At 45.0% G+C, this 15686-nt stretch overlaps 2 protein-coding genes and 1 long non-coding RNA gene across 5 annotated transcripts in view; 1 reads left to right on the top strand and 2 right to left on the bottom strand.

Annotated features, from left to right (window-relative positions):
* dennd1a (DENN/MADD domain containing 1A) overlaps positions 1-15686 on the top strand; it is a 168485-nt gene that overhangs the window by 75363 nt on the left and 77436 nt on the right. The window lies entirely within an intron of this gene.
* The window catches only part of LOC132992217 (ras-specific guanine nucleotide-releasing factor RalGPS1-like), a 68590-nt gene that overhangs the window by 11100 nt on the left and 41804 nt on the right, over positions 1-15686 (bottom strand). Inside the window, exons 9-14 of the mRNA XM_061061407.1 lie at positions 12464-12601; positions 11675-11768; positions 9370-9437; positions 2066-2192; positions 588-739; positions 412-460 (exon numbers count right to left, since the gene is read on the bottom strand). Coding sequence (XP_060917390.1) covers positions 412-460; positions 588-739; positions 2066-2192; positions 9370-9437; positions 11675-11768; positions 12464-12601 — 628 coding nt within the window. The remainder of the gene's footprint in view (positions 1-411; positions 461-587; positions 740-2065; positions 2193-9369; positions 9438-11674; positions 11769-12463; positions 12602-15686) is intronic.
* Positions 1-15686, bottom strand: part of LOC132992231 (uncharacterized) — a 154236-nt gene that overhangs the window by 103152 nt on the left and 35398 nt on the right. The gene's annotated exons all lie outside the window — the stretch shown is intronic.

Below are 15686 nucleotides of genomic sequence, written 5' to 3'. Positions count from 1 at the left end.
TTTATGTAAACATGTGAACCATCAACCTGCCGAGGGAGTACAGATGGAAATGAGCCTGTGGCGTCAATCTGTCATATTTACACGTTAATGTTGATCATTGTGCTCTGTCACTATTTTAAATAAATAAATACATATTCAATGAGACGTCTGTAACGTCTACAGGAGGAACCAGCGGACACAGGACTGAGAGTCGCTGCAGTGATAACAGGCGGACTGACACGGTGAAGATTTTGGTCTTTTTACAGGATTTGTTGACAAACAGAAAATGAAAAACCTTCTCACTGTGACTGCAGGTTTAGACGTCAGGAGGAATATATTCAATAAGTTATTTAAAAAGGGGGTTTAAGGGTTCATTGGTCTCCTGTGAGGTTTCTTATGAAGGTAAAGAAGCGTGCTGTGATTGGCTCTTACCTCTCCATCCCAGGTGAGAGCTCCTCCCCAAACGAGCTTTCACTGCTGCCTGTGAGGAAGAAGAAACACTTTACTCCACGCCTCAGACTGATTGAGTCAGCACGAGGCAGCAGCAGAAGAAGAAGAGTTTTAAATAACAGGAAGAGAAGAAGAGGGGGAGGAGAAGGGAAACTGACCTAAGGAGAGGCCGTTGGACACTGACGTGCTCTGAGGATCGTTCCTGACCGGACTCTGAGACTCTAGGAAGCTGTCGTCCAGCAGGTGGCGTGCTTTCTCTATTGGAAACGTGGCACTCCTGCTCTCTGACATGCCGTACTGACACATCATGCTGCGGGCAGAATCAAACCGTTACTCATGAAGTCATATAGAAGTCTTAAGAACTCTGAAACTGTAAAAATGTCCCTCGTCCAGCTACAATCCTGCTAATCTTTAAAAATATGAAACCAACAGTGACAGCGTTCAGTCTGGTCGAGGAGGATTTCTGACACTGACGGCTCATCATTATGATCTGACATCTGAAGCTTCACCTCTAAAGCCTCTGGACGCCGTCGATCAATCCTCCGTCAGGTTGATACCTGGTGATCGATCCGGCCCTCATCACAGTGAGCTGCAAGAGAAGGTCAGTTGCCCTCTCTTCTCTTGCAGAGTTTAGGATTTTGATTTCGATCCACTTTGGTTCAAACTGTTTGAGTTGACCTCAGTTGTTTCTGTAATTGATTATAAATGTTTGTTGTTGTTGGTTTGAATTGAATTTGAAAAATTGGATCCGACAGATGACTAAAAGTCCTAACAATAAAGGAAGGATCATTTTTGTTCCTGTGTCTTTTTACTCAGAATCAGACTCAACGATTACATCCAATCGGTACCCGACCTTACTCGTCATGGGCTTATTTAGTCCTCACGTGTTCTTCAGGAGGAGGCTGATGTTCGTTTGTTTAAAGTGTTTGTGATCAGGACCTTTAACATCAGAACTCTAAAACCGTGTTTCTGTTTTTTTTTTTTTAAACAGATTTGTGTCCAGCTCTGCTCTTGTTGTGGTGTTGGCTTCTTCGTGGTCAGACGTCCTGAGCGCTGCAGCTGGTCGTTACATAAAGTCAGGTTGTTAGTTTGTTTGTCAGTCACATGTTTGTTACTCATTCAGCTGTTCTCCCGTTCTGTCTCATCCTGTTCAAATTAAATACAGACTGAAGCAGGCAAAATTTAGATCTCTTCCTGCTGCAGTTTGCTTTTACTGTGCGACGCTACGTGTTGTTGTAGTAACGCTTAGTGACCACTAGGTGTTCAACATTTGACTAATTATTCTCTCTCTTTACGCTCCGTTTCCACCTAGCGCTTTTTTCTGATCGCCAGCGTCTTGTTAAAATAGTTTTTAATGAGCAGAGCGTTCGCAGCAGAAAGTGGCCGCCTGGAGCATCTTTTTCCGACCGTTGTCAGCAGACTGTTGTCATAGAGACAGGACGGACGTGCAGCTTTTCTTCTCAGCGCTTCATGCAAACACTCCTGAGCGCACAGCCGGCGCCTTTTCTGCTTGAATAAAAACATCCAGGTGAACACGGGGCCTTCATTTGTGACTCAGGTTTTCACACAGATTCATTTTTTTGATGCATGAATAAAATCCTGAGTCCACGATTGGGAGACGACCCGGCACACTCACTTGTTCCCCAGACTGTGGCTCTTCCTGTGGTGGGAGGGAGGGGGGGTGGGGATGTGGACCCCCACGGAGGCGTCAGGGCAGGTGGGCCGTCTGTTGTACCTCATCGAGACAGAAACCTCAGACAGACCTGAAACACAAAACATCACCAAACAGAGTTCAGCTCGTACGTTTTGACCACATCTCTGATAAATACTGCGGCGCAGTTACCGCCAACGCTCAGCAGACGCTCGCTCCGTCACTCTTACTGTGCGTGGCTGTTAGTGCCCCCTGTTTGTGAAATAGGGTTCCTGCCATGCTGACATGCAACATCACATCAGGACCATGGACTCCTGCAGGGCCTCCTGTAAACCTGGCCTGAGTTCAGTGACTGTATGAACGTTTGGGGACCTCTGAGGACCTTCAACCGGACTGAGGTCGAGCTGAGTGGATCGTGACGGACAAACGGGAGAGTCAGTCACCCAAAATAAATCTGAGGTCAGGTGATGCAGCAGGACGGAGCATTAGGATCATTTGAGATATAAAGTAAAAACAAGCCTTCAGAGCCTCATAAAGAGTGTGAACTGCAGCTTCACACACACATGTACACACACACACACACACACAGCTGGTTGTGATTGTAGCGTCTGCCGGTTTGGAGGAACACACGTGCATGACGTCAGGAGAAAGAGTTATTACAAATGAAAAACACGAGGAGGGAAATCTTTACTCATCTGTAATTTAGTCATCATGAAATGAATGAATCCGTGTAAAGTGGCAGCTTAATGGGATCCCTCAGGGACTCACTCCGTCCTGAAGTGCCTCCACTATTTACACACACACACACACACACACACACACACACACACACACACACACACACACACACACACACACACACACACACACACACACACACACACACACACACACACACACACACACACACACACACACACACACACACACACACACACACACACACACACACACACACACACACACACACACACACACACACACACACACACACACACACACACACACACACACACACACACACACACACACACACACACACACACACACACACACACACACACACACACACACACACACACACACACAGTCTGGAGATCTGCACAGTCAGCGAAAAGAGAGCTAAAACACAAAGGTTAAAAAACAAGACATTTCCTTCTCCTTGTCCACAGAGGTTTAGGGAATGTACGCGATTACTTTGGTGCTATTCTGATACATTGATACCAAGTCATAATGGTGTGGTCCATATTGTGTGATTGGGGTCAGGGGTCAGGGGTTAGGGGTCAGGATGTTGGATTAACATTCTGTAGATATGAGAACACTGAAACGCTCACTGAGGAGGAGCAGTTTTTTAATAATCAGGAGTCGATCATGTCCGCCCTCAGGGAGCGCTCAATGAAGTCGTGCTGCGGGCGATGGATGTGAGCTCGTGCACACGTGTGCTCAGTGTCTCACCGAGCGGCTGAAACACAAACATCCAGAACGAGTTAAACAGACTGTGGTGAGAAAATCACAAGAAGGTACCCGACACACACACACACACACACACACACACACACACACACACACACACACACACACACACACACACACACACACACACACACACACACACACACACACACACACACACACACACACACACACACACACACACACACACACACACACACACACACACACACACACACACACACACACACACACACACACAGCAGCACAGTCTCACACACACACACACAGCAACCTACACACACACACACGCATACACACACACAGCAACACACACACAGCAACCTACACACACACGCATACACACACACAGCAACCTACACACACACGCATACACACACACACACACACACACACACACAGCAACATACACACACACGCATACACACACACACACACACACACACAGCAACCTACACACACACGCATACACACACACACACACACACACAGCAACATACACACACACACACAGCAGCACAGACACACACGCATACACACACACACACACACGTGTACACACACACAAACACACGCAAAAACACACACAGTCTCACACACACACACACACACACACGTACACACACACGTGTACACACACACACACACAGCAGCACAGTCTCTCACACACACACACACACACACACACTCATACACACAAACACAAAAACACACCCTTCATCAGGTCAGATGGGGTCTCTCGTGTTTTTTCTCTGTGCACATGTTCAGAGCAGCGTGCCATCTCTCCGACAGCGTGAACATGGAGAGAGTGACAGCAGTGCATTCTTCTGTTTGGCAGCATGTGTGTGACTGACTGAATGAGTGTGTGTGTGTGTGTGTGTGTGTGTGCCACTGAATGACACTTGTTTATACTGAACAGGCCCGCAGACCGCCGCTTACAGCCAGAGCAGGATTTTGCTGCCATGTTACATAACGTGGCGTGATGGTCAGAGCCGCCTGAGGAACATTATCCTGTGGTGATGAGACGCTCCTGAAGCTGCACCGTCATGCAGGAAAATGTGCACCAGCTCATCAGGCGTCTCTTTCATACCCAAACATTAAAGAGGGAACAAAAAACACAATGGAAGAAAACTCAAAGTGCACATTTTACATCCACAGAAGTAAACAGAGCGCTAACAGTTTCAGGACACTTTGAAGTTTCACTGTGGAAACTCATTTAGGGAGTTTACTCCGTTACTTTGATGCAATTCTAGAATAGAATAAATGTTTATTGTCATTTGCACAGGTACAGGACAGTACATGTACATTGGAATTTTTGTACGTTTCTCCCCGAGTCAGCTTCTACAAAAAAGTTAAAATTATATATAAAATAGAATAGCATTATGAGAAAAAAGATTACAAAAGTACAAATAAAATAAATAAATAAATAAATGAGATGTAGTAACAGCTAAGTAAATTAAAATAAACTGTACAGAAGCTATACACTGTATTAAAGCAAAAAAAACCAAAGACCACACTTTTTGACCTCAAATTTGACCATGTATCGATCCACAGATCGGTATGCACTGGTCACACAAGGTGGGAGGTAAAGGTTTCCTTCTGAGCAGGCGGCGTTTGCTTAACTCTCTGATCCAGGTCTACACTCCCTCCCGCCCACTACGCTCTGCCAATGAAAGGTGTCTGATCCAACCTTCACAACAGGGTCCTAAGTCTCTGGGTGCGTTCGAATTGTCCCTCCTATCTCCTTTCACTATCCACTTTACCTTAACCCCGGGGAAACGTCATGAGGTCAAGGAAAGATGTTAGGAGAATTCATAAAGGACTTAGGGAAAGGCGATCTCGTTGCTCTGACAATCCGACCACATTTCCACTAGGCCACGTCATTAAATGCGACGGGCTGGCGGAGGTTAATGACGTGGGTCTGCCACGGTGAAACTACAATGTTCAGAAAATGGACTACAAAAAACGCATCTAAAAAACTTTCCCCTGTGCCTTCTTACCAGTGAAATAATAAGGTTGGGATTGAAATAAAAGCAATATAGACTACCAGGCTACAAGTAACAAAAGTGAAACCAGCAGCTTCCTGTCCACTCAGAAATCAACATCAACATAAATATGATTGTATGATATTAATTGTTACATTTATGTAAGATATAGCCTACATATAATATTTTAAGCATACAAATGTACAACTGCACAAAGCATTCTTAAGTGAATGAAATATGTTGAATAAAACATCATCTGATAAAAATGTCTCTTACCTTTTATCTCTTACATGATCTGTGTCACTTTACGATCATCGTTAATGTTCGTGAACGGTCGGATGCGCGACTCGCTTTAAATGTTGCGGCCGCAAAGAATTGTGGGGCGTCATATCTCATCTCCTTTCTTAAAGGATGGTCCAGTGTATCCTATGCTAATGGGGGTCATAAAGGAAGCATTGACCCACCTTTCCTTAACTTTTAGAGAATTCGAATGACTCTTATCGTGGCCGCCACTTAAATGCTTCTGGGGTTAAGGTAAAGTGGATAGTGAAAGGAGATAGGAGGGACAATTCGAACGCACCCTCTGACTAGACTCTTCTCCTCTGTCGCCCCCCGGTGGTGGAATGAACTTCCAAACTCCATTCGATCTGCAGAGTCCCTCTGCACCTTTTAGAAAAAGCTAAAGACCCAGCTCTTTATGAACACCTTCTAACTTAATGATGATGGTCTCCATATTATTGATGATGATGATGATGGTAATGACGATGTGTCATTTGTTTGATAACGACGACTTATAAGATGGTTTCTATACTGATTAGAGCTCTCAAGAACTGCCGTCAATGTTGTGCTTTGCCTCTGTTCACTTCCTGTCAGTACCTGTGTGTCCAATCGGACACTTACTCCTGACATTGTTCCCTTTTTTCTGGATCCTTGCTAACATAACAGCTGCAACCCTGAGATTGATTGACACGCGTACAGACCAATCCGTGTTGACCTTTGACTCGTGGTGCGTTAGTGATGTTTCTCTGTCGGTTAAAACAGACTTTGATTGACACAGAGACACAGCAGTGATGTTAGCATGTTGTAATGTTTTGGTTCAAACGGGACATATTAGTGTTTTAGAGATATTTTTGGGGACTCGAGAGCTCGAGAATGGAACGTACAGTCATCCTACATATGATGCAAAATTTGGTCATAATGACAAACTGACGTCTTCTGTTGGAGGGTTTTTTTTTTTAGCTGTAGAAAAGACATGAGCTAATCAGACCTGTCAATCAGGTCAGCTACACGCCTTATTGTGAATAACTCTTATCCTTCATCAAATCAAAACTGATGAGTCATCAAAACATTCACCCCCCGTACAGTGTGTGTCGATCGAGACATGAGCTAATCAGACCTGTTTGTTTTTTTGAACCAGACTGTAAACATGTTCATCTCTGCTGTAAAAACAGACTTTTTAGAATGGGTGTGTATGTGACTTCCTGTGCTTCTGCAGCCAGCCTCTAGTGGACACTCGAGGAACTGCACTTTTTTTCCCCCATATAATTCCAACTAGAACTTGCAAACTCTACGTGGTCTTCAAATTTATTCCAATCACCTCAACTTTTCTGCACATTTAACCCATTTTATCCTCAGCATTTTACTCTTTAATTGCCGAAATAGTTCAGATCTACAAGCCTTTGATGCTCTTTATTTAAGCTCACTCCAGTTCTTATAAAATTCATTCTTTCATGATTCGTGCTCATGTTCACGAATCTAATCTCCTTTAACAGGATGTTTTTCTTTTTTTTTTACATCAGAAAAGAAACGCTGAGATTAGAAAACTTCTCCGACAGGCTGTTGTGTCGTAATGATCAAACAAGTCTTCATAAAGACAGAAACCAATCGTTCCCCTGAGGAACGATCATCTCTCTGCAACAGTACAGACACATGCCTCGTCTGTCCGTGACTCGCTCAGGTTGTGTGTATTAGAGAGACTGCAGAGTGTAACACTGCTGGCACTGACAGACGAGTCTGTAAGTGAAATCAGAACTTTTCCTTCTTTTTGTGCAGCGATCAGCAGGTCAGCACACACAAACACCAGAGAGAACGAGAACACTAACTAATGTGTAGCAGACACACATGGACAGAGAGAGAGAGAGAGAGAGAGCGAGAGAGAGAGAGAGAGAGAGAGAACAGCCGTTACCATGGCGATTGTTACAAACAGATCCCAGCCTGTGGAGGTCCAGGCTGCAGACATGACTGTATGGAAACTCATGGACGCGTTCGGTCCCAGAGGAAAGACGGCTATTAGCTGCATCGTTAACTCAACCCACGGGACGCTTTAGTTCACTTTAACCACGGATCTTTAAACTAGAAGAATAATGAAAGACCATTTATTTCTAAAAACAAGACGGCAAGATTTCCAGATTATTACCGATGTTGTTTCCAAACTTCTTACATGACAAAATGCTGCAGATTAAAATCCTTGGAAACCTTCCATCCATTATATATCCCTGCTTTTCCCCTAAGGGATCGCAGGGGGGCTGGAACCAATCACAGCTGTCATTGGTCGAGAGGCGGGGTTACACCCTGGACTGATCGCCTGTCAATCACAGAAAACCAGCCACACATTCACACCTACAGACAATTTTGGTAAACTGACTCTAATTAGTTTTCACCGAATCAAACCGGTTAGGAGCGAAAACGACCTGAGTGACTGACTCTGTTGCTTTGGCGGCCATCTTGGATTTGTTGTAAACACTACTCTCTGCTTGTTATACTAATTTAAAAAACATGTTTTTTTAAATGTATCTCTGGTTTGATTATTGTGATAACTTAGCAGCATATCTCTCCCACATGACTTCATCTGTAAGTCGTTGTGTTCTTAGTGTGACCACACGTCCTCTCAGCTCGCTCTTTCACAGCTGCAGAGCTTCGTCCCGTCTCCAATTTGGCTCGGTGGGCTTCTCTCGTTATCACCCTGACCCACATCCAGATCTCAGGCTGTCCCTGCTGCATTACATCACCTCATCACACCCCCCTCCTCAAATAAAGCCCTCCAGAGTATCAACACTACACAAGAAGAAAAATAGAGGAAAGTCCAACATGTCCTAGTGAACCTCTTCAATCTGCTCTGAGCTGTCTAAACATCATTCTTCCTCCTCACCTGCACGATGACATCACAGCTCACAGACAGGTGAGGAGGATGGAGGAGAAACAGGAGGTAGATGTTTGGGTTTGGTTGTTAGTGTAGTTCTTTCAGGACGGCCTGTTAGCTCTCTGCTGCTGCTTTCGTTTCCAAACTAATCAAAGAATCCATCAGCTGTCACTACACCGACCTGATGTGACTAACTGAACCTGCACAGAGCTGTTAGTGAGCGTTCATCATTCTGTTTCCCTCTAAATTCTGAAACACATGCTTCTAGTCATCACAGACCTTCGCTGGTTTCAATGACTCAACCACAAGGCCGGCTGGATTTCATTCTTTCAACAGATGATCAAGAATTGAAAACACAACTACAAATTCTTCATCAGAAAAGAAGATTTTAACCCCAAACTTCCAGCAGATATGTGTTTGTTACAGCTACGAGCTCTGTCATTCATCAACACCCAAACTGCGTTTTCAGAGCGCAGATTGGAGCAGCAACGCCGGACTGCTGGAGTCCCGAGTCAAAGAGGTTCCCACGGTAATCACAGAATCACAGAACCACATGGACTGATGGAGCCCAGAGGAGCCAGTAGAAGAACACATTGACCAAAGTAAAAATCTATCAGCTCCACTCCCCTAAATGAGTGGAGACGGGCCAAACACGTATTTATACATATAAAGGCGCTTAAGGCGTGCTTTACCTGCCAGGTCTTCTTTGGAGGAAGCGATGCGAGGGGAGCTGTTTCCAGGTTCAATCTTCAGAGAAATCCTGAAACACAGACACGTTTCCATCAGTGATTTCAGATTTAACAGACAAATATATTTACATCAAACACTCCCTGCAGGGTTACTGCACACCTCCAGTATCACATTTAAGATCTTTAACACACACAAAGAACATTTAGACCAGATTTCCTGCAGGACTCAACAGCTTGGCTTGTCAAATTCTGTATACTTTGTCTTAAAGCCACATTTTCTTTGTTATGGCAACACCGTCCCTGATAGGTTGCATTGCATCGCTGTCAAGCAAGAGAGGGGGCGGGACTTCCTGCTACCACCGACCTGATTTGCTGAGGGGGGCAGGTGTGCAAGGAGGAAAATGTTTGGACTGTGAGCTACTTCATGAGAGTTTTGATGAGTGACTGATTATGGCACCCCCGTTTTATTTTGTTACAAAGTTTCTGTTGACTTATGGCTGCGTGTTTTATGATATAAAAATATAAAAATAAACTGAAAGGACCTGTGTCAGCAGGGGGAGCTTTAAAATCTTTGGCTTCACTCCCTGTGAGAGGTCTGCTGTCCATTTTATTATTCAGTCTATTGTCTGCACGTGCTCAGTTTGTCCTCCTGTCTGCTCGCGCTCAGTTTGGACAACCAGCACATGGAACAGTCTCATAAATGTGGTAGTTGGGGAGTGCGATCCTGCCTCTCAGCAGCACATTAGGAAAGTATTTATTGACTCTGAGGGTGCGGGTGGCGGTGGGGGGGGGTAAAGCTCATTAATGAGAGAACGACTGAAGGAAGACGGAGGAGGAGAGTCGAGCAAACTTTGTGTCTCTCACGACCTGTGCAGTCTGGTTTCTGTCTCATCACCACCGTCATTACTTCAACTCTGTGTGTGTGTGTGTGTGTGTGTGTGTGTGTCATCTAGCACACACACTTTAGTCATTTAAAAACTTATGTAATATGAGTTAGAAACCTCCGCTGCCCTAATCCATCTTTATTAAAACTGAGATTTTAACTTTTCTATAATCTTTTTACAATCTCTGAGTCCCTCATTTGTGAGTTTGATCATTTGTGGGATTACCTTGTTAGCAAAAATAAAGAAGACAGGCAAGGACAAAAGATGAAAAGCAAATTAACAGATTTATTTTTGGGCCTGAGAGAGAGAGAGAGAGAGAGAGAGAGAGAGAGAGGAATGACATGCAGGAAAGGAGCCACAGGCTGGATTTGAACCCAGGCCTCCTGCTTGAAAGACTACAGCCTCCTTACATGGGGCGCGCGCACTAACCACTGTGTCACCAGCGCTCTGAAATCATGATTTGTATTTATTTGTTTATTTTGACAGGGACAGTGTACAGCCAATTAGCTGTACCAGAGTTGGCTAGAAGCTAATTTACATCTGTAGTCCCTGGGCAGTGAAATGATAATTAGATCTTCTTTTTGCAGAGTTTAACAAAACCTCGAGCAAACTGCAACTCTGAAGCTGTTAGAGCTTTGCTAACTTCAGAGGTGACAGGAAAACAAGAGTAAAATTATTCTTTCACACCTGCACAGAACTCCTGAAAACAGGGCGAGCTTCATGTGTTAATGCGAGCAGCTACATTTTACACACTGACTCTTACACTGAGATTTTCCTGCCAGCCCCCTAGCTAAATGTTCTGTGTGAAGCTGAGTGGAAATATTCACTGCAAGCGAGCGAGTTGGAGGGGGTGATGGGGCATTTATATCCTGCAACCAGCGCCATCTATAGACTGTCTGCACACCACCGCTACGATCTCTGTGCACGTCATCAAACTCCTCCTCTTTGTTTTCTGTTTTTCTCTATTTTTTTTGCTGATATTGTTAATATGTTGGACGACACTAAGCATTGATATCAAGGCGGATATTCTCATCATAGCGTCAGACTCCTGCGTTGCTCTTTTCCCATTACGTCCCGCCTCCTAACCCCCCCTCCCCCCCTCTTCACGTCGCCCGCTGTGAGGTGCACCTGTGAATAGGCCTGCCTCAAAAGTGCATTTGTGAAAAGTGCTTTAGAGTGTCCTTCTGAGAAAGTCATCAGAGCCGCGGGATGTTTTATCTTCAGTCTCCGAGGAGAAAATCAAAGCAGCTGTCTGTCGTTTCACACTGCTTCGTCTCACTGAACCCCCGACATCTTCACGCCCGCCTCCATGTTTCCACGAGTCAGAGGAGAGAGCAGCTTCGAGTTTAAGAGCATGTCTGTGTCGTCTGGACATAAGGTGGAGCTTCATCCACTCGTAGTGTTGGTGTGAATGTGAAACTTACTTGAAGTTGTCGTCTTCTACAAACTTCTGCAGCTCCTCAATGTACCGGACTGACAGCAGATACTTCTGAACATGAGGGAGGGTCACCAGGTAATCTGAGGAGACACGGGGGGGGGAAAAAAAGGTCCAGGTTCAATACTTTTATACCCAAATTTCTCCTCTGCAGACTTTCACATCGTGGTATACACCCACCCCCACACGGCCGTTTTGGACACCCCTCGGTTTGCCAGATATGAGAGCAGTTATCAGGTCAAACCAACAGGTGTTGCAGTGATGGAAGCGGGCAAGAGAAGTGGTTCAGATAGAAGTGATTGTACCCGACCTAAAAAGCCTCTGCATGTTTCTAATAAGCTCCACGAGCAGAAACGTGCTCAAACTAGGATCAATATTGGAGATGTTTTTGAAAAATGGAGAGAGGTTAGAACACAGAAAGGTTTACAGACCGATGCAGAGCTGGATAAACACTGAAGCTTCAGTGTCCACCACATGGTGACCTGTGTGAGCATCGACTCTAGAGAGGAGGGGGGAGGGGGGTAGACAGCTCTCTATGATGTTTAGAATTTAGACTGCAGTACCCATTTTAAACACTAGGTGTCAGAGCTACATACTGGTCCTTTAAGGTAAGCAAAACTCTGTTTAACTTTCTGTGAGTGACGTCATTGCCAACACTTTGAATAATGGATTGTGATTTATTTGATAGTCAACAAAGCCTTTTATCTGTTAACAGTCATATTGACCTTTAGCTTTATCCCCGTTCGCTGAGTCATAACAAAGGTGTTTGTTGTCTCACCATATTTGCAGGACACCTGCAGGTCAGAGATGACTCTCAGCAGGTTGTTCATCTGATTGGTCCGCTGCTCCGTCTCTATGATGCTGTCTGACGCCGGATAGGCCGAGTCGATGTAGATCATGTCCAGCAAGTAGATCCCTGAAACACAGAAACACAACACAGGGTCAACGAGTCACTCGCTAAATTCGACCTCTGAAAACACACACACACACACACACACACACACACACACACACACACACACACACACACACACACACACACACACACACACACACACACACACACACACACACACACACACACACACACACACACACACACACACACACACACACACACACACACACACACACACACACACACACACACACACACACACACACACACACACACACACACACACACACACACACACAAGAAATGCTGACTCATGGAGAGGTGGATAATCGGAAGAAAGGAGAAAGTTGAGGTTTTTCATGAAGCTCAGACGTGTCTTTCTTTATCTTCAGACTTTAGTAAATAAAGTTTTTTTTAAGAATAAGAAAGTGATAATTATTTAACAAGAGGAAAATTCCATATCTGACTTCTGGCGTCTTTTTAAAGGAGCTTCAGAAGAATCTGGAAAACATGAGCTGACTCGCAGACTTTCCTACAATCTGTCTTAATTACTGTGAAATAATGTTTCTACAGAGCGAGCCAGAGACTCGGTCTGACCCTGAGCACACACACACACACACACACACACACACACACACACACAGGCACGCACACCCGTGTCTGATGTGGTGTTTACAGCACACACACACACACACACACACACACACGTTACACACAGTTTCCCACATCATTTGTCTCGAACACATCACTGTTTGGAGCAGGAAAGTGACTTTGTTTTAAAAAGAACGATGAGATTTCTAAGCAGCTGAGAGAATTTTACAAACACACTTTAATTCAAACCTGAAATCTTTCCTAAAAAACCTCCTGAAGACGCAGAACAGGAACCATCTTCTATGGTAATCATTTCTCGGGATGCACCGATCAGATCCTGGCGTTGGATATCGGACCGATACAGACTCAAAAAGCTTGATCCGGTCTCAAAGTCCAGGGATTGGTATCGGAGCTGAAACTTCAATCTGGCCTCACTAATGGAAATCAAATGCATGATCCTCTGCAGCACCAAGTAGACAGCAAAGAACTAGTGGTGATGAGGCCGACTGTGGCGTCGCCTCACATTACCTTTTGTCAAAAAGTTGCACTTGAACACACCGCAAAGATTACAGCCGACGGCCAACCACTACGTATGTTCTGCAGTGAGAGGACTGTCCATGCCAGCAGGGGGGCGTTAATTTGTAATCGTAGCGACGGAGCTGGACACACCACAGTCCACCAACGGTCCATCTAGGACTGACGGGCGACGATCTCCTTGGTGTGTCAGGGCCTTCAAACCGGGCCGCCTGCTCTCTGCTCCGTCAGTAACGGTCACAGTTTAACTCTGTTTGGTTTCATAGACGGTAACGAGTAATAATCAGCACGCAGCACCCGAAGCTTTGCACACATTTATCTCTAAAGCAGCACGATGCTGGCTGCTGAACTTCTCCCTAAACAAGGACACTAATCCTCTCTCTGAAGTTTACAGTAGTAATTTGTGGTGAAACACACACACGTTTCTCTGAGTCTTTAACAACGAGTTGTAAAACACAGACAGAGGGATAACTGCTCATTGTGGTTTCTGGTGAATTTAACAACCGCTGATGATAAATGCTGCTGTTATATAACTCGTGTGTTTAGTGCCGCATGTGGCGGTGAGGAAAACCCGCCGCTGTGTGAGTGCAGGAATCACAAACACATGCAGAAAACAAACTCCCTCCCTTTACAAAATGTGACACACACACACACACACACACACACACACACACACACACACACACACACACACACACACACACACACACACACACACACACACACACACACACACACACACACACACACACACACACACACACACACACACACACACACACACACACACACACACACACACACACACACACACACACACACACACACACACACACACACACACACACACACACACACACACACACACACACACACACACACACACACACAGCAGCAGCACATAGGAGTTTGGGTTGGTGCGCTCTGGCGCACTCCTCTCGTGTAGACAGACGAGGAACGAGGAACGAGGACGCTTTACAAGGCACTGACACTCGCAAAGGGGAGATAACAGGAAAAAAATGTTTTCCACATCAGTGTCTAAAATGTTGACCTTTGACCTGTGTCAACAACACAGGAGAAAAACTTTATTCAGCTCACAGCGAGCCGTTTATTGACGAGCATCAGAGTGTTGAGATTTGAGTCAACGGCTCCTCAATACAAAGCACCACACTTCAGTTTGTCCACCTTCAAAATAAAAGCACCACACTTCAGGTTGTCCACCTTCAAAATAAAAGCACCACACTTCAGTTTGTCCACCTTCAAAATAAAAGCACCACACTTCAGGTTGTCCACCTTCAAAATAAAAGCACCACACTTCAGGTTGTCCACCTTCAAAATAAAAGCACCACACTTCAGTTTGTCCACCTTCAAAATAAAAGCACCACACTTCAGTTTGTCCACCTTCAAAATAAAAGCACCACACTTCAGGTTGTCCACCTTCAAAATAAAAGCACCACAAGTTACAATGTTTACAAGGGGAAAGTGAAATGAACGAAGCAAAGAATGACATATTTAACGGATGCAGTGTGCGATCATACGCGCTGTGACGTGATATATGACGCTCGCTGACACAGTGTAACGGTACGTCTCAATCTGCTCTGAATAATATCTGCAGGAATGTACACTCTGCTTCTCTCATCCTTTTGCTTTTGTATTTCTGTCCAGCATCTTGTACTTATTGGTTGGGATGTGCGTGCTGTTGTGTTTTCTATGAGCCTGATGCTTCTCCTGATGCTGCTCATCAAAAACTCAGCAGATTCCCACACTCTCTACTCTGACTGTACCCGTTCAGTCTGATCAATGCAGAACAGATGTGGAGGCTGTGCAGAAACACGTCTCCTGCACAGAGAACAAACTCTTACACTTAAAGATCATGTCAGGACACCCCTCTCGAGACACGCAGCTCTGTAAAGATGTTACAGGATGGTACGACACGTGGGCACGACACGCTGCTCCTGCAGGCCCAATGGAAACTCCT

Source organism: Labrus mixtus, chromosome 17 (genome assembly GCF_963584025.1).
Source record: "Labrus mixtus chromosome 17, fLabMix1.1, whole genome shotgun sequence".
NCBI classification, from domain to species: domain Eukaryota; kingdom Metazoa; phylum Chordata; class Actinopteri; order Labriformes; family Labridae; genus Labrus; species Labrus mixtus.
Note: the sequence above shows the minus strand (reverse complement) of the source record. Positions and strands in the feature narration are given on the sequence as shown.